This window comes from Macrotis lagotis, chromosome 7, assembly GCF_037893015.1.
Source record: "Macrotis lagotis isolate mMagLag1 chromosome 7, bilby.v1.9.chrom.fasta, whole genome shotgun sequence".
NCBI lineage: Eukaryota > Metazoa > Chordata > Mammalia > Peramelemorphia > Peramelidae > Macrotis > Macrotis lagotis.
This window is the reverse complement of record NC_133664.1, coordinates 161,894,491-161,916,042: the sequence shown is the minus strand read 5'-3', so window position 1 is coordinate 161,916,042 and position 21,552 is coordinate 161,894,491. Positions and strand designations below refer to the sequence as shown.

At 32.8% G+C, this 21,552-nt stretch overlaps 1 protein-coding gene across 2 annotated transcripts in view; it reads left to right on the top strand.

Moving 5' to 3' along the window:
* SEMA3C (semaphorin 3C) overlaps positions 1–21,552 on the top strand; it is a 182,384-nt gene that overhangs the window by 114,441 nt on the left and 46,391 nt on the right. For both annotated transcript variants that reach the window (XM_074194035.1, XM_074194034.1), the window contains 4 exons: positions 5,945–6,087; positions 7,890–8,004; positions 8,483–8,552; positions 11,094–11,238. In XM_074194035.1, the coding sequence (XP_074050136.1) occupies positions 5,945–6,087; positions 7,890–8,004; positions 8,483–8,552; positions 11,094–11,238 (473 nt within the window). The remainder of the gene's footprint in view (positions 1–5,944; positions 6,088–7,889; positions 8,005–8,482; positions 8,553–11,093; positions 11,239–21,552) is intronic.

Genomic DNA, 21,552 nt, shown 5'->3' with positions numbered 1-21,552 from the left:
TCTTTAAATTGCTCTGTGCGTGTGTGTGAACAACTCTGAAAGTGATTTGTTAAAGCAATGGTGACAAAATCACCTATAGAGATAGGGTATAGATAAACTGTACAAAAGAATTTCTATGGGTCACATATTGACTTAGAAAACAGCAAATACATATATATATATATATATATAATACATGCTGACATATATGCATATTCCATATATGAATATATATAATGTATCATTTTATTAATGGATCAACATACTCAAATCAGATAGGAACTACATTTTTATGTAGTTCAGGCCATATTCAAGAGTTGTGGACTGTATTTAGTTGTGGCTTATGTGTTTGACAACTATATTCTAAGATATATGCATGCATGTGTACAAACATACACAATACCTTTCTCACTGAAACTTTGTACATAATATAGATACATATACACAATGCACAACACAAAGTATAAATGTGTGTATATATACACACATATACATATACATGCAAATTCATTTCAAGGAAGGGTAAAGCATATAGGAACTGTGAATATTAAATCTTTGAACTGAAATAGATCTTAGAGACTCCATAGTTTCTGATAATGATAGCCTTTTTATTATAAATTAAAAATGAAAAACCCTAAAACACGCCCTTACTTAGAGATGAATCCAGGACTAGATCCAAGTCTTCTAACCAGTCCTGATCTGCCCTGTCAATGCTCCTGAGATCTCTGCTGCAAAAGTAGAATGGTTTCTCCCACTCGAGGTTATTTAAGATTATTTTCTTGTTTCCCTACTTCACAATATGTTCATAATTGTTGCAAACAATGGAACTATTGGGAAGAAAAAATGTTGGCACATTTTTATCAGACACAGTGGAATGCATTAAAAAATTGGCATTTAGTTCTGTTTTCCCATGGAAATAACTAGCTTCTAGGTTTATAACCCAAAGAGATCAAAGAGGAAAAGGAGTTATATATGTACAAAAATATTGCAGATCCTTTCCTGGTAGCAAAGAAATGGGATAGTATCTATCAATTGGAGAATGAATAAACAAATTGTAGTATATGAATATGAGGTTGTAAGAAATGATGAAAGGGAAGCAAATGAAAGTGAGGGGAACTAGGAGAAGAGTTTAAACAATATTAAAAATATTTTGAAAATTTGAAATAGAAACTAAGATCAGTGTAATGACTAACCAATCCTGAGAACTCTTGTTGAAACATCATTAATATGCCCTCCTTGAGATAAGCAATGGATTCAAGAATGCAGACTATTTCTTTTTGGACATGGCTAATGCTAGAATTTATTTTGCTTAACTACACGTTTGTAATGGGTTTTGTTCTTGTTTTCTCATTGCGAGTGTGTGGGAGGAAGAAAATTTGGAACTGAAAATAAAATTGAATTAAAAAGAAATAGCTAAGAAAAAAACATTTAGCAAAAATCAATCCTCTATAGATCATATCTCTCTTTTCCAACTCATTAATGCTAATAATGGTGATAATAGTAATAGTTGAAAAAGATCAAGAATATTTTTATTTTTTGATATTTTTATGTTACAATTTGAACAGCACGTTTTTTTTTTTTACCAAAAAAAAAAACCCCCATAAGGTAAACTGGGAAAGTGTTGTCTTTTCCATTTAATGGTTGAAGAAATTGAGGTTTGGAGAAATACTTATCTACATTTGAATAACAAGTGAGTGTTCAAGCCAGGGTTATAGTATAATATGTTAACATGTACTGGCCTCCTACTTCAAAGTTCAGTGGTCTTTCTAGTATACAGTCTTAAGGGGGATAATTTTTTTTTGCAATAATAGCTCACATTTATATATCACTTTAAAGTATGTAAAGTAATTTTTTCATAAAACCTCTAATTATGACCTTCCTAATATTTTGGGTAATCATCCATTTCCAATGAAGATATGGCAACTAATTTCTTTAAAAAAATTCATTGGGATATTTATCACATATGATAATTTCTAAATCCAAATCATGTAATTCATGGTAAATGGTGCTCTAAACAATAATAGCTGGTATTTATATTGCATTTAAAGTGTTTTATCTCTAATTCATCTGATCCTCACAATAACATTAAAAAGCCAATATTACATTTATTCTTTTACAGAGGAAGCAGGTGAGGTTAAAGGGAACTTAAATGAGTTGTCCTGATCACATATCTAGTAAGTGTCTGAGTACAGATTCAGACTCAGCTTTCCCTGATTACAAGTCCAACATTCCAGCCACTATATCATCTATCTGCTCCTTTACTGATTAACTTCTCTGTGTCTGTTGAGGGACTACCATTCTGCTAATAGCCCCATTTCCCTGGAGTTATCCTTAACTCCTTTCACTCACATGATACTGTTATCTACTGAGTCTTTTTTTTAAATTCCACCAGCAAACTACATTTGTTCTTCTATTTCCACACACACTTGGCTGCTATCTAATTCAGTCCCTCATTACCTTTTGCCTGGAATATCATAAGAATTTTCTAATTTGGTATTCCACTATTTTTGCTCACTAATCCATGCTTCCTGGGGTTGCCATACTAATTTTATCTGAGGCAGGAATCTGATAATATCTAAACTTCAGTTTGGTCCCAATTGTTTATAAGAGAAAATACTTTTCTCCTCAATTTTTAATGTCTTGTTTATTCAGGGTCCAGTCCCTAACCAGTAACTTTATTTCTTTCTGCCTCAATTTTCTCATCTCTAAAGTGGGTTAATGATAGTTTCTGTTTTTCAGAATGTAAGGATGGAATGAGATAATATTTATAATGTACCTGGAATCCTAAAATGATGGAAATTAAATCTATTATAGTTATTATTGAGCATTTTATTGTATAAGACTAGGAACTGTTGAGAATTCAAAGAAGAAAATATATTCCATGATAATATGTAATACATCACCTGGGATTAGAAATGTTCAGAGATAACTAAAATGAAAGGTAGAAGTTATTATTATTACTTTTCAAACATTACATATCCTCTCTATAAAAAAAATTTATTTTAAGGGGGTGGAACCAAGATGGCAGCTTGAAGCCATGAATTCCAGGAAACTCGTTTGCCCCAAAAGTTCCAGAAGCCATCAAATTGTGACTCTAGCCAAAATTTAGAGTGGCAAAACTCACAGAAAGACTGATACAATTTCTCAGTCCAAGACAACTTAGAAGTTCCATGGGAAAGGTCTATTTCACCGGACCAGGGGTTGGAAAAAGATGCTGGGAGCTCAGCCCAGCTGCAGTGCAGTGCAATGCAACTGGGTTGGATGCCCAGATCCCTGGAAGTGCCTAGGTCTGTAGCAGAAGGGGTGATTTCCAGACATTCTGGCCTTGGGATCACCAGGAACAACTTGAAGGGGTGATGAGAGAACTCTGCCACACCAGAGTGAGTGTGGAACAAGTGCTGGCCTCAGAGCAGCCCTGTGGTGAGAACCATGCAGTGGGAATTGGGGAAGCCAGCCTGAAACTCCAGAGTGCTGCCCACAGAGAGTAAGGGGTTGACTGCTCTCCCTGGGGCAGGACTCAGCTGTTTGCCCACACTCATTCTGGTTGCAGTTTGGGCTCCCATACCACCATAGCAGAGGAGGGAGTCTTCTCGCAGTTCCGGAGGGGGGGAGGGCCTGTGGTATCCACTTACCAAAGTACAGACAAGAGAGCCTTTCATAAGACCTTGGAGGAAATAAGATCTCCAAAGCTTTGGAAGTGCAATAAATCAGTCATAGGCTGAGGAAATGAGCAAACAAAAGATAAAGAAGAATCTGACCATAGAAAATTACTTTGATCTCATGGAAGATTCATAAGATGACAGAATTGAAACTTCTGTACCCAAAACCTCCCAGAGAAATAGAAAATGTGCTCAGGCTATGATGAACTCAAAAAAGACTTTGAAAAGCAATTAAGGGAAGTAGAGGAAAAATTGGAAGGAGAAATGAGAGTGATGCAAATAAATCATGAAAACCAAATCAGCAATTTGGTGAAAGAAATACAAAAAAATACTGAAGAAAATAATATGTTAAAAACCAGTTTAGGTCAAATGGAAAAACAACCAAAAGGCAAATAAGGAGAAGAATGCCTTAAAAAGCAGCATTAGCCAGCTGGAAAAGGAGTTAAAAAGCTCTCTGAAGAAAATAACTCCTTCAGATGCAGAATGGAACTAAAGGAAGCTGATGACTTTTTTGAGAAATCAGGAAGAAAAAAAAACTATTCCAAAAAAAACCTAAATTAGAAGAAAGTGTGAAACATCTCATTGGAAAAACAATGACCTTGAAAACAGATCCAGTAGAGATAATTTAAAAATTGTTGGTCTACCTGAAAGTAATGACCAGGAAAAGAGCCTAGACACTGTTTTTTTCAAGAAATAATACAGCAAGATTGCCCTGAGATCCTAGAAGTAGGGGGTAAAATAGAAATTGAGGGAATTCACTGATCACTTCCTGAGAGAGATCCCAAAAGAAAAACTTCCAGGAATATTATAGCCAAATTCCAAAACTCTCAAGTCAAAGAGAAAATACTAAAAGCTGCCAGAAACAAACAATTCAGCTACTGTGGCTCTGGAGTCAGGATTACACAGGATCTGGCAGCATCTACATTAAGGGCTAGTAGGGCTTAGAATATGACATTCTAGAAGGCAAAAGATCTTGGTTTCTAACTGAGAATCAACTACCCAGCAAAACTGAACATCCTCTTTCAGGGGAAAAAATGGACTTTTAATGAAAGAGGGGACTTTCAAAGTTTCTTATTGAAACAACCAGAGCTAAAAAGAAAGTTTGATCTCCAGGTATAGTACTCAAGTGAATCATAGAGAGGGTGGACAAGAAGGACTAACTGTGAGGAGTTTAATGATCTTGAACTGTTTGTATTCCTGCATGGGAAGAAGATACTGATAACTCATATGAACCTTCTCATTTATAAGAGCAGTTAGAAGGAGAATATATAGATAAGACACAGGAAAGAGCTGAATATAATGATATAATATAGTAAAAAGATGGAGTCAATGGGTGACAAAGGAAAGTACTGGGAGGAAGAGAAAGGAGAGAAGGAAAGGGCTAAGATTTAACATAAGTCAAGAAAAAGCTTTTTCAATGGAGTGGAATAGGAGAAGGGGGAATGAGTGAGCCATCATTCTCATCAGAAATCGCTCAGATAGGAAATAATAACACATACACTTAATAGGGTATAGAAATCTATCTTACCCTAGATAAAAATTAGAAGAAAGGGATAGGATAAGGGGGAAGGGGAGGATAGGTGATAGAAGAGAAGGAAGATCATGGGAGAGGATACTCAGATACAACACAATTTTGAACAGAGACAGGGTGAAAGGAGAGAGAGAATGGAATAAATGAGAGCGGGAAAGGATAGAGTGGAGGGAAATACAGCTAATAATAACAACTGTGGCAAAAATATTGAAGCAACTTCTTTGGTGAACTTATGACAAAGAAGGCAACTCATTCCAGAGACAGAGTCATTGGAATCTGAACACAGACTGAAGTACTTTTTTCTCTCTCACTATTCTTGAGGTTTCTCATCTTTTTTGGAGGGAGGGGGGTATGTTTATTCTCACAACCAGATTATTGTAATAATATAAAATAAATAAACCAAAATATTTATTTTTTTAAATTTTGGAGTAAAGCAAGGATTCCTATACAATGGTATAATTTTTAAAAGATGGTTGTACATGAAATTACAGATATATTATATAAAGCTTGATATTCTTTTTAAATGTATAATAAAGGTATTATGTAAATTTCTTACTTTTCCTTTTTCCCTCTCTTCCCCCAACACATTCTACTTTCTAGTCAGATTGGTTGGTTAACTTTTTTCCTCAACTTTTTTTTGGCCTTTGTATCATTATCTTGGAGATTGTAGAGTTAATATGTACTTAACTTAATGGAAGTATAGATCACACATATGCAAGTAAATTAATGCTGACTATGTAAATATTCTTAATTATCAACTTTATTTTCTTTCTAGAACCTATGTTTGTAGATGCACATGTTATCCCAGATGGTACTGATCCCAATGATGCAAAAGTATACTTTTTCTTCAAAGAAAGACTAACTGACAACAGTGGTACTACCAAGCAGATTCATTCCATGATTGCTAGAATATGTCCTGTGAGTGTATTTTTGTAAAGTAATAACCTACTTTAATTGGATAAATAAAACTAAATAGAAGTTTCTTTTCCTGGATTTTATAATGGAATTATAAGTTTTATTTAGGTACAACATGAATATATAAATATTCACTGAGGGAATGGAACAAATGTTTTATGATTTTGGTCTACAAATAATCAGGCTTTTGTATGAATTATTCATTTTCTCATATCATAAAAATATCTACACATATAGCATAGATGTATATGCAAAAGCCTCCTCTAAATACAGTTAATTAAGTCTTTCAAATTAAGACAAATGGTTAAGAAAATTCTTCTAGGCAAGTAAAAATCAGAGGGTATTTTCAAAATGCAAAAATAATAATTTTCATGGTTAAGAACAAAGCTTGATGGGGGCGACTAGGTGGCACAGTGGATAGAGCACCGGCCCTGGAGTCAGGAGTCCCTGAGTTTAAATCTGGCCTCATACACTTACTAATTACCTAGCTGTGTAGCCTTGGGCAAGCCACTTAATCCCATTGCCTTGCAAAAACTAAAAAAAAAAATGTACAAAGCTTGATATGGGATAACTAAATACATTTATATAATGGTATTTTCATGGTTAGGGGATCCAGAGATTTTTATAAGATTTATACAATTACATATATATATATATACATATATATATATGTATATATATATATAATTCAATTTAATACATATTTATTGAGTATTTATAAATAAAAATAAAATTCAATCAGCAGCTCATTATCTCAGACTAGGTGCTATAGGGAATTCAAAAAATAAATATAGTTCCTAATACCATGGAATATATAGCCTAATAGGAATTAGAAATGTTCCCAAATAAATCTAATCCTGGTAGAATTTGAAAGTTCATTAGAGGAACAAAGATTTTGTAATCTAATACTTCAAAGGCATACTATTTCATTTGCTTTTGAGAATTCTGGGTATATATTTTTGGAAGAGTTTATATTTTAGTGAATTCTTGAAGAATGGATGATAATTATATTTAAAACTCAAGTACTCTTCACTGTATATGCTGCTTTAGTTTGAATTTTGTTCAAATGAATTAAAAAATATCTAAATGGATGTTTTAAAATTTTATTGTATCTGAAAACCATTTGCTCTAGTTCAATCTTTGCTCCAATTTAATTAATTAATAGCTCAAAAGGGAATGAGATTTCTGGGGTGATTTATCATCTATCTAACTTGCATGAGAAGTGCATGATACTGCTCTTTGTACCTTACACAGGTCAACAAAAGCATAAGGCAAAGCAGTGAGGGCATGCTAAGCAGGTGATAGGAATATCTAGCATAGGTATGGAGCTAAGTTGCATAAGGTAAAAATATCTAAGTAGCCATGAAGAGATTTACTATATTTTGGTGATTTTACTAATTAATGTTTATAGTGATGCCCTAAGTCATCAAGAAAAGTTTAAATAATATCCCATCTACATGGGAACATGCAAATCATTTTAGATGGTATTAGTCATGAATATTTTTAAAATAAAAGATCTAGCTTTATTAAATTGTGCAATATGCTTTACCTAGGAAATTATTTATATTAATGTGCTATTTCTTAATAATGAAAAATATATTAGGCATGCTTTATTTAAAAGATACCTCCCAAAATCTTGTCTCATTAATTATTGAGAAAATGGATCAGTTTTAAAAAGCTAAATGTTAAATATTCCTCACAATATTACAGAATATTCATAATTAGTAGTGTCCCAGGTTTTAATATGTCTATTCCTTACTGTTACATTTCAGTTTGATGTGATTTGTCAATGCCCTTCTTTTCAGAATGATACTGGTGGGCAGCGCAGTCTTGTTAACAAGTGGACCACTTTCTTAAAAGCTCGATTAGTATGCTCAGTGATGGATGAAGATGGCACTGAAACTTACTTTGATGAATTAGGTATGTTGATGTGGGTCTGAGATTTGGGGTTTTAAGAGACAAGTGAGAATTCTAGATTTATCATTAGAAAAATTTGAATTCAGTATAAAAATTGATATTAATAAGTAAGGGGAGTTCTAATTTGCCAGCTTAGATTTGCCATCTTATTTAAGTGTGATTTATTAAGTTTATAAGTTTTTAGCTTCTGGCTAAGAAATGGCAACTCTCTCTTATAATTCATTTCTCTTATTGAGAAAAGAGATACATTTCAATATAGCTAGTCATATATTCCTGATTGCAATGTAGAGGTCTGATACATTGAATCAGAACATGGACAGGGCTAATATTTTTCATTTTCCTCCCTTCCTCCCTCCCTTCCCTCCTTCCTTCCCTCCCTCCCTCCTTCCTTCCTTCCTTCCTTCCTTCCTTCCTTCCTTCCTTCCTTCCTTCTTTGTTTACAGAAGGTCATTTTCAAATGACCTTTTTTTTTCTTTTGCAGAGGATGTGTTTTTGCTAGAAACAGATAATCCTCGGACAACACTCGTGTATGGTATTTTTACAACATCAAGGTAATTATCTTTTTTAAAAAAATGTTTTCTATTGTTAAGTAACCTACAACTATATAGAGTTAATAATAAAGCATGAACTCTTCCATATGTGTTCTAATTTTTTCTTAACAGTTGGAATACACCTATTCATAGCAACTTTCAATAGGTTGATTGGCAAATATGTTTTACCTAGACTAAACTTTAAAAAAGAAACCTTGCTATGATAGAATATTACTATGATAGAAAGAAGAAAGATATGATTACTTGAGAAAAAAATTAAATAGCAAAATTTACCCATTGGAATAAAATCTAGTTTTGTTTATTGATCAATAACTTGGAAATCCTCTCAAGCAAAAATGATGATAAATCTGCTAAAAAGGGGCAGCTTTAGGAGTCATTTTCAAGGGTTCCTATTTTCTATCCTAGACCCTTTGTAATTATATTAAAGCACATAAAGATTATTTATTATCATAAATGTATAGGATTATATAATCTTAGTGTTGGACTTGACCTTTGTTATGTATTAGCACATTCTTAAAAGTGAGAAAAAATTGATATCTACAATTACCTTCACATGTGGGCATCTAGTCTCTGCTTGAAAAGTTCCAATGACTTCTTGAGAGAGTTCATTCTGTTGTACACCTCTAATTTCTGGAAATTTCTTCCTTATATTTGCATGAAAATCTGACTTTGGCATCCATTGGTCTTAATTCTGACCTTTGAAGCTACATATAACTTTTCCCTCAAGACAATCATTTCATTATTTGAAGTTACTGTTATGTCTCTTCTTACTTTTTCCTTTCCCAAGTTCCCCATTCATTGTCTTCAATCATTCCTCATATCAGTTTTCAGCTCCAAACTTTTTTTTACCTCATTTCTCTGGATGCACTTTTTTTTTGGTTTGTTTTAGTATTCCTCTTAAAATTTGGTGAACGGAATTATCTGAGCAAATGGATAGTGTATTATTTCTTTTCTTCAGAATCTTAACATGTGTAATTCCTAAGATTGTATTATCAAGTTTAAAATAGCAGCTGAGGAAAAAAATGTGACTTTGGTGGTTCCTCTTTAAGCTGCAATTAGACAAATCCATATGTATATATATATATATATATATATATATATATATATATATATATATATATATAAAATTCAAAAATAAATTAAAAGTAAATTTAATGGAAAATTGGAAGATTTTTAAATTTTATTTTCAATTTAATATGTTTGTTCTTTTTTTAAAAAACACCTTTTGTTTAGGTTGTTTTTCTTACAATGAAAACTGGATTTGTGTCAAGGACACAACAAACTAAACAAAAACAAGTTCCAAATCCTCAAGGCAGTTTTAGATTTAAGGGAAAGATTTTATGTGTCCAGGTTTCTGTTTTCCTAAAAGCCAAGACTGTTTTTTTAATCCAAAATAGATATATTAGACATTTAAGGTTAGTGATCACACTATTGCATGTATATTTTTATAAATATTTTATATGAAAGGCAATTATTTTCCTCCTTTATGTCCTAAATTAGGTATGTAACAGGAGAGAAATGTTTGCAATGAAAAACAATTGTTAGTATTAGTTGATCTGCATGTGTGACCAAAGGGCATTTTTTTTTAGCAAGGACTGAAATAAGACTTACAAAGGTGTATTGTTTGATTTAATATGCCTTTTTGAACTATGTTCCATTCTTGTCTATGACTAAGTGGAAAACTGTATAAGAGAATCAGGAAGAAAATGATTTTATACAATTATAACTAATAGTCATGACAGTAAAAATCTGAGATCATTCTTCTAGCATTGTTCTAAATGAAGATATTCATTAGTTGATAAGCATTTATTAAACTCCTAGTCTATTTCTGATTCTTTACTAATTTCTGGGGATAAAATGAAGAAGAAGATAGTCCTTACCCTTTTAGTGTTTACATTCTAAGGGAGGAAGACAATACATGAAAAGAAGCTGAATAACCAGGGATAGGGTACAGTGGGACACTGTCATGAGTGCATGATGTATGATCAGCTTTGAATTTATTGATGCCATGGTTCCTTAGCTGCAGTAAGAGTTACATTGACATTGACATGGAATTCATCTGTTTATGAAAAATGGTTCTATTCCCAGGCAGTAAGAAAACATACTCTCCTTTTACTCATCCTATGATTGTAGGAGGAAGAGCAAAAGCTATTTCTCCTCAGAAGTTTTGCTAGAATGTTTTTAAACTCTCTAATCTCTCTAACATAATTGGTATGATATATATCCTAGATGGCCCCTAGAATTTTTTTATGACCAAGTTTTATAAATTCAGATGCCTATGTAATGTCACTTCACTTGATTAAGGAGTTTTTCATACTTGGTCTAAAGTTGTTTGGCTATTTTTGACACATTTTCTCACTTTGTATATACCATACTTTAAGTGATATAAAGACTGATTTGTCCAATTCTAGAATATATTTGATTATTTTTTTATCAAAGATTCTCACGAAATTTTGAGAAATTCCTGAGAAAATCCATGCATCAATCAATTAGCTAGTTTCCTATATACAAGGTAACTTTTTGCTTGTTTGTTTTCTTCAGCTCAGTATTTAAGGGTTCAGCAGTGTGTGTGTATCACTTATCTGATATACAGACTGTATTTAATGGACCATTTGCACACAAAGAAGGGCCAAACCATCAGCTTATTCCGTATCAGGGAAGAATTCCTTACCCCCGTCCTGGAACTGTAAGTACCTTTCTTTGGATATTTATTATTTTTCCATAATTTATCAAGGAATTAGTATTCTGCCCTCACCACTAGTTAAAATGGAGTAGATAATTGTACTTCCACAAATTCATCATAACTTATATTAACAAATTGCTTTTTTTAAAGTTTGAACTTTTTTGCTATCATTATTTGTCTAGCACCTTAATTTTTAAAAATAATAAAGCTAAATGGATCTAAGTAACAACTCTATGAGATGAACATGGTACTTATTTGTTTTCCTTTGATATATCTAGAGTAAGTATAGGAATAATGAAGGAATAGCTCATTTATATAAATCTTAGAGAACTTAAGTTCTTTTATAGATGCCATTATATTATCAAAATTATATGCCATATGTATTTAAAAGTGGTTACCGCTTTTTAGGAAAATCCAAAATTTGGAATTGACTATAATTATAATTTAAAATGAAATGCATATATATCAGAATGATTAAAATAATAATTCAAGTAGAACCTAGCAGTCATAAGTATGAAAAATCAGTTCTTAAATGAAATTACTTAGGGGGAGGGTTGGGAAAAAAGATCAATTTACATGACCATCTATCGTCATTATTAAAAACAAAAACCATAATTTCTCCAGCTGAAAATACAGAGGCAACTGTCTGATTAAAATTCATGTTTTTCTAGTCTTTCGATTTTTTTATGTTGCATTTGCTACATTTGGTAGTCATTTGGCCCTATAGTCTGCTACTCTCAGCAACACTGATTAATGTTCCTATCTTGGTATAAATGGCATAGAAAGCACTGAATTAAGAGAAAATACTACAGAATAGAACTGCCTAAAGGAATTATTTTTCCCCTTAACTCATTACACTTGATGGAATAGGGTAATAGAAATTGTAAAGAAATGGAAAATACTAAGTAAGACAGATCTTTTGGAAAATGAAAATGATTCAGTGAAGTATTTGCATTTAAACTTTAGAGTTTATTTTACTGGTATTGATAGTTAATAATTCAATTTATTTTTCCTCTCACTTTTCCAGAAATTAAAGAATATTAATATTTTATGGCTTGCCCAGACCTGAGAGATTTTCTAACCATCCCTCTCTCCTCATTATATAGATTAGGAAACTAAAGCAAAGAGATTTCTTCAATTTGTTCAAGGACTCAAAGTTAGTTATGGGTACAGACTGGAATCAAGATCTCTTCATTTCTATTTCATTTCCCTTGTACTACATAAAGGAAAATAATCAAAGACCTAAATAACTCTACATGATGCTAGAAAGGAATGCAGTCCCTCAAATAGCTTTCAATTTCTTTAGAATTTGGAATACTTTGGTCTACGAAGAAATCCAAAACATAACTTAGAATGTTGAATTTGGAATAAAATTATGCCCTTAACTCAATTCAGCTTAATCTTAAAGAAATGTTTCTAAAAATAGAATAATTTAAAAGGTGAATAGGTTTCTGGGGGGGGGGGGCTTTGAACACTTCTCCTTTAAGCAGAGCTACGTGACCATTTGTTGAGAATATTTTAGACATAATTCTTCCTTTGGGTAGCATTATGTCTTGATCTTTGTCACATCTTCTCTATGAATTGGGAGCTGAATAGGTTTTATATATAAAATCTAGATGCATTAGATCTGAAACAATTTTCCTGACCCTTACCATCAGAATTCTCATGCTTGCCATAGATGACAATTCGGAGCCTTGGCTAGAAATCACAGATACCTATGAATATGCCCATTCATAGTAAATATAATTAAATATAGTAAATATATAGTATATAGTATATAGCAAATAGTATATAGGAAATAGTATATAGTAAATAGTATATAGTAAATATATAGTAAATATAAAATATAGTTAATATAAAATAAATAATAATCAAATATAAATATTTGAAAATTGCCAGACATTACAACTGTACTGCTCTTCTCTGTCTCAACTAGTGTAGACATATCACTAATTCTGAAATGTATTTCTAATAATCCCCTTAGGAAAGCATTATTTGACATTCCTAAGCATCCTGATTCATAATCAGTTTTAAAGAGAGATATTCAAACATGGAAAACCACTTGTCCCTCTTTTGTTACCTCAACCCATGACACTACATTTAATCTACAGAAATAAAAGATAGCACTTTGGCTAAATGAACATTGAGCTTCTTTTCTAAGATTTAATGATGCTTTGATACATTCACTGGTTCCTATCAGCCATTAGCAACAGATAATAATATTTGTCCTTCATTTTTTCAAGACCATGATGACATCAGGGAAGTGATGCCATGATAAGCACATGATTGTATTTGAGTGGGGGTAGGGAGGTGCTATGATAAGTCTTATTTTCTCCTCCAGAGCCATCTGGGTCCAGTAGCCAGATAGGAATCAGGATTACTGGAGATACTTCTGGATGCAAGGCAATCAGGGTTGAATAATTTGCCCAAGGGCACACAGTTAAGAATTGTCTGAGGCTGAATTTGAACTTCCTCCCTTCTGACTTCAAGGCCAGTGCTCTGTCCACTGCGCCATCTAGCGACCATAACCAACAGATAATGATTTCCCTAACAGAAAACTCTTAGCACTTTATTTCTGCTTATTTTTTTCTTTCTAAGTAAAATTTATTATTGTTTTAAAAATGTGGGAAAATAGCTTTGTGTATTTGAATTATCTGTCCTGAGTGAAAGGCAGAAATGGAAATGGATGAGGATATTTTTGGTTAAGAACAACACCAAAACCAATTATACTGTATGTCAAAGTTAAATGACCACTAAATTACACTTAGTAGAGTCTTTCCCTATGCCCTTGGTAAGTCACTTAATCAAAATATTCAAGGGAAAGAGCATATTCATTTTGAGTATCTAGGAGTAGGGAAGTTGTTCCATTCAGAGTTCTGGATTCCAGTAGATTGTTGTACCTATCCCATCTCAGTCAAGTACCAGTTCTGTGTTATTGGGAGAAGTAATGTAGCTTCTCTCCATATCAGTTTCACAACATGTAAAATGGAATGTCACAATAGCTTTAATACTTCCCTCACAGAGCTATGGTGAGTATCAAATGGGATAATGTATATAAAATATTTTGCAATTCTTAAAGGATTTTTATCAATTTATTTCTTATTATTATTATCATGAAGTATTTTATTTCTATCTGTTGCTATCCCTTTAACAAAGGTTTAATGGAGTCAATATAAATAATTTCAAATATCAGCAGGGACCTGGTCAGGACTGATGAAGTTAAATGAGAAAAAATCATGAGCTTTTTTCTTCTTTTAAAGACATCCCTCTCTCATAGTAAGGTAGGAACATGTCCATTTATATTACATTGTGATGATTTATGACAATATTTAATGAAGTTTAGGAAGTACCCAAAGTCTGTTAATTTGATGAGCTTTTGACAACTCATTGAAGATGAATGATTGAGTTGTGGTATTTAGGGATGATTGATCAAGTCAAAGTTTTTATAGATCTTATCTGCTCTTTTCCCTAGGAGTAGAACCCAGAAAAGATCTTGCAGAAAACAGGGAGAACCAAATCAGGGAAGAGCTAAGCACATACATTTACAAAATTAACTTAGGTCCCTGAAAAAATGAAGCCTGTATATCTATACAGTAATCCAAAGGACTTTGCTGCTCCAGAAATGGGAATCATAGAGTCTTTCAACTCCTAAGATGGAGAGGCAGATGCAGAGATTTATTGCCTATGGTAATAGCTGGTGGTAACAGTAAAGTTCCAGGACTTAGTGTCTGAGAGAGATGAGGAGACTGCACATGTGGCTTTAGAGTTGCAATATTGATCATCAAGGGAGTGAGATATAATGGTTAAAAATAAAGCTGAAACTTTATCTCTTCCTTTACCTTGAGTCATGTGGACCATTCAGGCTTCAAGGATACTAGAGTTGAATATCTTACATTCTTCACATGCAACATTTGCTTTCAGAGGAACACTATATATTGGAATAATACTATAAATCTAGAGGACTATAAAGCTCCTAATCTGGGATATGGGAGTCAGGGAAATTTAACAAAAATAGAAAGATAGTTATGATTATTTGGGGGCTTCAATAAATCTTGTGTATTTTTTTAAATTTTCGCTAAAATAAGTGCTGAAATATTTGAGATATAGTGTAAGCTTGAGTGCTTGCACAAAATCTGAAGACCCTTTTTACTCACATGTATAGAGATATAGATAAAATGCATAGTGTAATATTCACAAAGGATACCCTGACTGTAGAACAGGTGAGTCAGGTATGGTTTTTACCCTTCCCCTAGTTTGAACATGATCCATTTAAGTGCAGAGCCCCAGATTCTAAATCATAGGGTACATATTAACTTGCCATACTAGTTAAGGTTAATTTCCTAGTTAACCAGTTAACTAACATGAAGAAGGAATCTCTGCTATAGGAAAAATAAAAGGGGTCCTCAAATTGCAAAGTGTTATGTGATTCAACTTATATGTGTTTTCAAAGAGAACAACTAAGACCAATGCATAAAAGAAACAAGACATTGCAATGAGTCAAAATATAGGGAAAAGTTCCAAATAAATGGAATAAACTGCCTCATTAGCTTATATGTTCTCATCACTGGATACAATTAGTAAGAAATTATTTAGATTTATGCCACCGATGCAATAAAAGAGATTTCCTATGTAGGGTGAGATATTGAAATTATTTGACTTTACCAGGTTCCTTCTAATTCTTTATGATAAAGTTCTAAGTTCCCTGTGAAGATAAGAAGGGTACCCTAAAACATATAATTGACACATTCATTAGCACTAAACATTGACAAATATGTCAGTCATGGAAGGGACTGATTTCTTGTGTCTTAGTAGTAATGTTGAAAGGAGAAATATGTGTATATGTCCATGTGTGTGTATGTGGGGGGGGGGGTAAAAAGGAATAATGTTCTTAATCTGACTTTATTGTTCCACCTGATGAATTAATTCATTAATTCAAATATTATTTTTAAAAGCCCATTCCAAAAACATATATAAATGATTATCCATTTGTCTTATCTAGAATTATATTTGCCACTCTTCTTCTGTAAGCAAAGATAATTGAAGGTTGACTAGAATTATATATTCTTACACATACATATAATTTATTCAGCAAAACATCATTGCTATATAAATGTAGTTTGATGTTAAAATGAGGCTGTAATATAGCATAACTGTTCTCTGATTGTTTACAGGACAAAAATAAAAGGATGGTTTATAGTTTGAAAATTCCATACCTTACACTTTTCACAGAGCACTTTCCAATCTTAGTATTCTTCTGAGAAGATTTAAAACCTGCTCCCAAGGCAGTGTATCATAAGCCAAGATTTTGAGAAGTACTTCTGAGCAGGCAGTAAAAGGCCAGCAGTCAGCGATCAAAGTGTATTTTTATAATGTGGTTTCTTATGTCTGGCACTGAGTCTCTCAATGATTCCTTTAAATCAGAAACTGCCAAATAGGGATCCTTAAAGACATGCATGCATGCAGGCATGCACACACACACACACAATATGGAGCTTCTGTATCTTCTCTTGGAAAAGAATAGCCTATTGAATATCTTGTCCTTTTCCCCATCCCCAGAACCTTGGAGAAGTCAATATTTTGGTCTTGGCAAAGAATAGCTGAAATATTCTCTTCCAGCGCTCAACCTCTCAGCTAATGTAGTCAGGGCATCTGTAGCCAAGTGACCTATGGTATTCCCTGTTCTCAAGAGTTAAGAATGCTGCCTCTGAAGCACTGCTAGTGAAGGATCAACTGTGACTGTCAAACTTTGTTTCCCCACACAGTAGTCCAGCTGCTGATAACAAACCCATAAATCTGTAGTTGCGTACTTAGAGAAAAGACACTGACAGAAATCTTATACCTAAACCGTGACTTTGAATTCAAGCTATTTCTGTTAAATGATGATCAATAGACCATAACAACAAATAGTCCTAACCAACAAGCCCAACCAACTTCAGTAGGAAGGAGTGTGCCAATTATGTCATGATGTTTTTCCATAAGTAATTCAAGTTTGTGGAAGAAACAAGACACCATTGGTATGCTGCAAAGGGCAGCCAAAGATTGCAGACTCTCTCTATGGCCAAGCGAACATATTACATTATTCCAGTTAAGCTTGTTTAATGATCCTGCAGTGCTAACTATAAACTATCCCACAACCTAATAAAGACTGGCCCATTCTAACATCTATTTATAAATGTGGAGCAGGGATATCCACTCTGGTCATTCTGCATCTAGTTTGTCTGGGACCTGATTACATAAAAGAAATTATAAATTCACAGTCTGCATGGTCAACAGATTAGGAATTAATTCCTATCAATTTAGTTGCTTATTTTATGGTAAAGAGACATAATTAGTTTTACAAGGTTAGTTGTATCCTCAATCTTACTGAATATTGCTAAATATGTTGGGGAACTTAAAACATAACCAACATTTATATAGCACTTTATACCATTTGCACATATATCTCACATGATGCTTACAACTAACCCTGAATTAGGTGCTCTCAAAGTGTCCACTTTACAGATGAAGTATTCAAGGCAGAGAGACATAAAGTGGCTTTTCTCAGAGTAATGAATTTTCACAGATAGAATATTCTCTCAGTTCTTCCTAACTCTAAATTCAGGAGTTTTCTGTTCAAAGATACTGGAGTGGTTTGACATTTCCTTTTCCGGTGTGTCCCCATTTTACAGATGAACAACTGAGAAAAATATGGGTTAAGTGACTTGTCTAGGATTATATATTTAGTCGATGTTTGAAGCCACATTTGAACTCAAATCTTCCAGACTCCAGACTGGATGCTTTTGTCCATTGCATTGTCAACTGTCCCAGTCTACTATGTGAAGAATCCACTAAAGATCCTGTTGTTTTTTTCCCTGTTAAATATCTTGATCTTTACTAGTTAGTTTTTATTCTCTCTTTATTTTGTACATACACACACACACACACACACACACACAAACTTACATGTTTTTCCTCTCATAATGTATACACGCACTTATCTTCCCTCTCTTATACAGATATTATTTATCTAATGACAAATCTTCCATAATATTTTTTCATAGTTACATAGATTTAGAGCTGGAAATAACCTTGGAAGCCATCAAGTTCAATCCCCTCATTTCCAGATAAGGCAACTGAGAGAGACCCAGAGAGCATATGGAATTTGCCCAGGACCCTTGAACTTTCATGCTTCTGTCTCCCAAACCAGTGCTATTGCTTTGTTATATATTCCATGCTGAACATGGACAAGTCGCATTAACCTCTCTCAGCCTCAGTTTACTTGTCAGTAAAATGGGTATAAATAATAGCACCTTACTTAAAAGGAGGTTTTGAATATCAAGTGAGTTTGCATGTTTTAAAGTACTTTGTAAAATTTAAATATATACCATATAAAATAATATGTAGACTAAATATAATATATACATATATTGTTTATAACATAAATATAACTAAATAGAGGTAGGTAGATTGCACTCTGGATAAAGTGCCAGTCCACAAGTTAGGGAGGATCTGAGTTCAATTCTGGCCTCAGACATTTATTAGCTGTGTGACTTTAGGCAAGTACCTTAACCTGACTGCCTTGCATCTAGAACTTTCTCCAGTCATCCTGATTAATATTTGACTACTGTACCCAGATGGTTCTGGAAGAGAAAGTGAGACTGGTGTCTTAAAACAACATCCCTCATTCTCAAATCCAATTCACAGGCATTTCATGGCATTACCTCCCTGTTGATATATTTTCTTCAAGAATGAAGGACAAACATTATCATAGTATAAATATATGATATTTAAAATCATTATAATTTTGATTACCATCATCAACACCATTCATTGATAACTTATGTTCTTTACTAGATTGTAAGTTCCTTGAAAGGATTAAGGTTTTTGTATCTTTCAATAGAAAGCACTTTGTTAATGCTCTATAATTGGGGAATAGGGGGGAAAGTCTGTAAATAGTACCTAAAATATTTCAGATACTGTGCTAAAAGTCTGGATTTGAACTTAGGTTTTCTTTAGGTCCAACGCTCTATAAGTTCACACATATTAAAGAGGACTGAAGTTAGACCTGTCTTCTGATCCATATTATGACACTGCATGACCTTGGTCAATCTCAGTTTTATCTTCTGAAAAATGAAAACATTGGAACAGGTATATTAGTACAGTGGCTTAAAAAATACCCATTGACTTTTCATTCTTAAAACCTATGTGACCTTGGCCTAGTTCTGCTATCTTTATCCATAAAATAAGAGAGTCATACCAGAGACTTTTGAGTTTCCTTTTAGTGCTAAATCTATAATGATATGATTCTGTGACTGAATAATCTCTCAAATACCCTTCATTTTTGAGTCTATGATTTGAGAAATTAGTACTAAAATTAGTAAAACTAGTAGGGTATTAATAAAAAGAGTAGATATGTTAGGATTTTTTTTTCTGTATCATTTTGAAGATGTTTATTCTGTATATTTCTATTCAGTATTGACATATATAGTATTGCCTGGGTTAGAATTTAAACTTCTTGACAAAAGGAATTATTCATTTTTTTTGCCTTTGTATCTTTAGCACATAGCATAGTGTTTGGCTTGTGAGTTTCTAGGAAATGATTGTGTATTTATTGTTTGAGAAAATATTCAAACGAAAAAAATAAATCAGGGAAGTAAATAGATATTTAAATAATTATATTTTCAAATATGGAAATATAGTAGTGAACTATAAAAATGTTTTCAATATTGTTTAGCAAGTATATTTGCTTCAGGAAACAATTTAGCACTATTCATATACCATCATTCATTCATTCATTCATTCACTCATTTAGCAAGAGTCTAACATAGGTCTATAGTATTCAAGACTGGAGATACAAGAAAAATAAAATCAATAATTTAATAAGAAGTTTATATTTCTAAAGATCAGTTATACATTTAGACAAATAAAGAAATACATAAATTAAGAAGGGGGAGAGTGTACTAATTAATTACCAGTAAGGATGAAGTAAGATATTTATAGGAAGAAACAACTGAATTTTCAATAGAAGATAGAAATTCAAAGAGAAGAACTAAGAAAGGAATGAGTATTTACTAGGTTTGGAGCAAAAACTGCAAAGATTCTTAGGCAAAAATCATAGTTCTGAGTTTAAGGATCAGTAATATTCCATCCCAAATTATACATCTGTATCTTGTCTCTCTCTTTCTCTGCCACTCTCTTTATTGTCTCTTCCCCACTCTTTCCATTATCCACCTCCCCCCAGGGCTTGTACTCTGCTATAGAGTAGGGAGCAGATTGCCATTAGATATTATTTCAGAGGCATTGACTTATGTACTCAACTTTGATGCTCTCTTTTAAAAAAATCACTTTAAAAGTTTTCATTCCATAATTGGGTATTTCCACTTGATAACTGATCAAAGCAAGCATTCAAAGAACTGGTTCAACAAAACTCTCTCAGTGTTTGTAGTAACCACACTCTTATCTTTATGAATAAAACAATTTTGTTCTAATTATTGAGCAAAGATTGTTTTCTCAGCTTGTAAGGAGAGAAGTGGTAATATTCACAAGGTATAAAGCTCTATATTTCCATACACTTTTTTGTTGAGTCAAAAGACTTATTATTATGTCATCAAGTGTAACCCAGAAGTTTAGGTAGGGTCAGTCACTAAAAGAAGAATAAATTTGTGCCTGTTGTCATCACCATTGTTGATTTTTGTATGCAGTGCTGGGCTTATCTTCAAAGTTTATATAGTGAGTCAATGGTTGTGTTAATCATTACTTGGAAAAAATATGCATTTGTCAATCTTGGAATGTATGGTTACTAGGGAAAATCCTCCTGGAAGTTAGGATGGCATTATCATACCTTCAGCAAAAAGATGTTTCCATAACCATCACTGAGATATTTTTCCCAGTCTACAAGAAAATAAAAACAACTAATTTAGAATTTCCAACTGTGTGAAAATACTGCTGGATGTTACAAGCCCTTTTATTCTTGGTAACTGTTACATAGGAGAAAAGAAAAAGGAAGGAAGGGAAATAAAATTTATAACTCCATGGTTTCAAATAAAATATTTTTTTAAAATCCTCTCATTTAAGAATATGTAGTATTATTTAAGGTAAGCACTTGGAAAGGCCTGAATAAATGAATATGTATAATACAATAAGTTATATTTTTGATAGAATATTTTACCATTACATAAATTAATTCATGTATAATTTTACTCTCTCTTTTGTAAGATGTTTCTACTAATGTATCCCAGGGCTAGTGAATGCACTAAGAAAAATAATGATATGATGCTGACTAGGCGTATTTTAAATTTATTATATCTAACTTCAACTGATTCGTTATGACTGCATGGC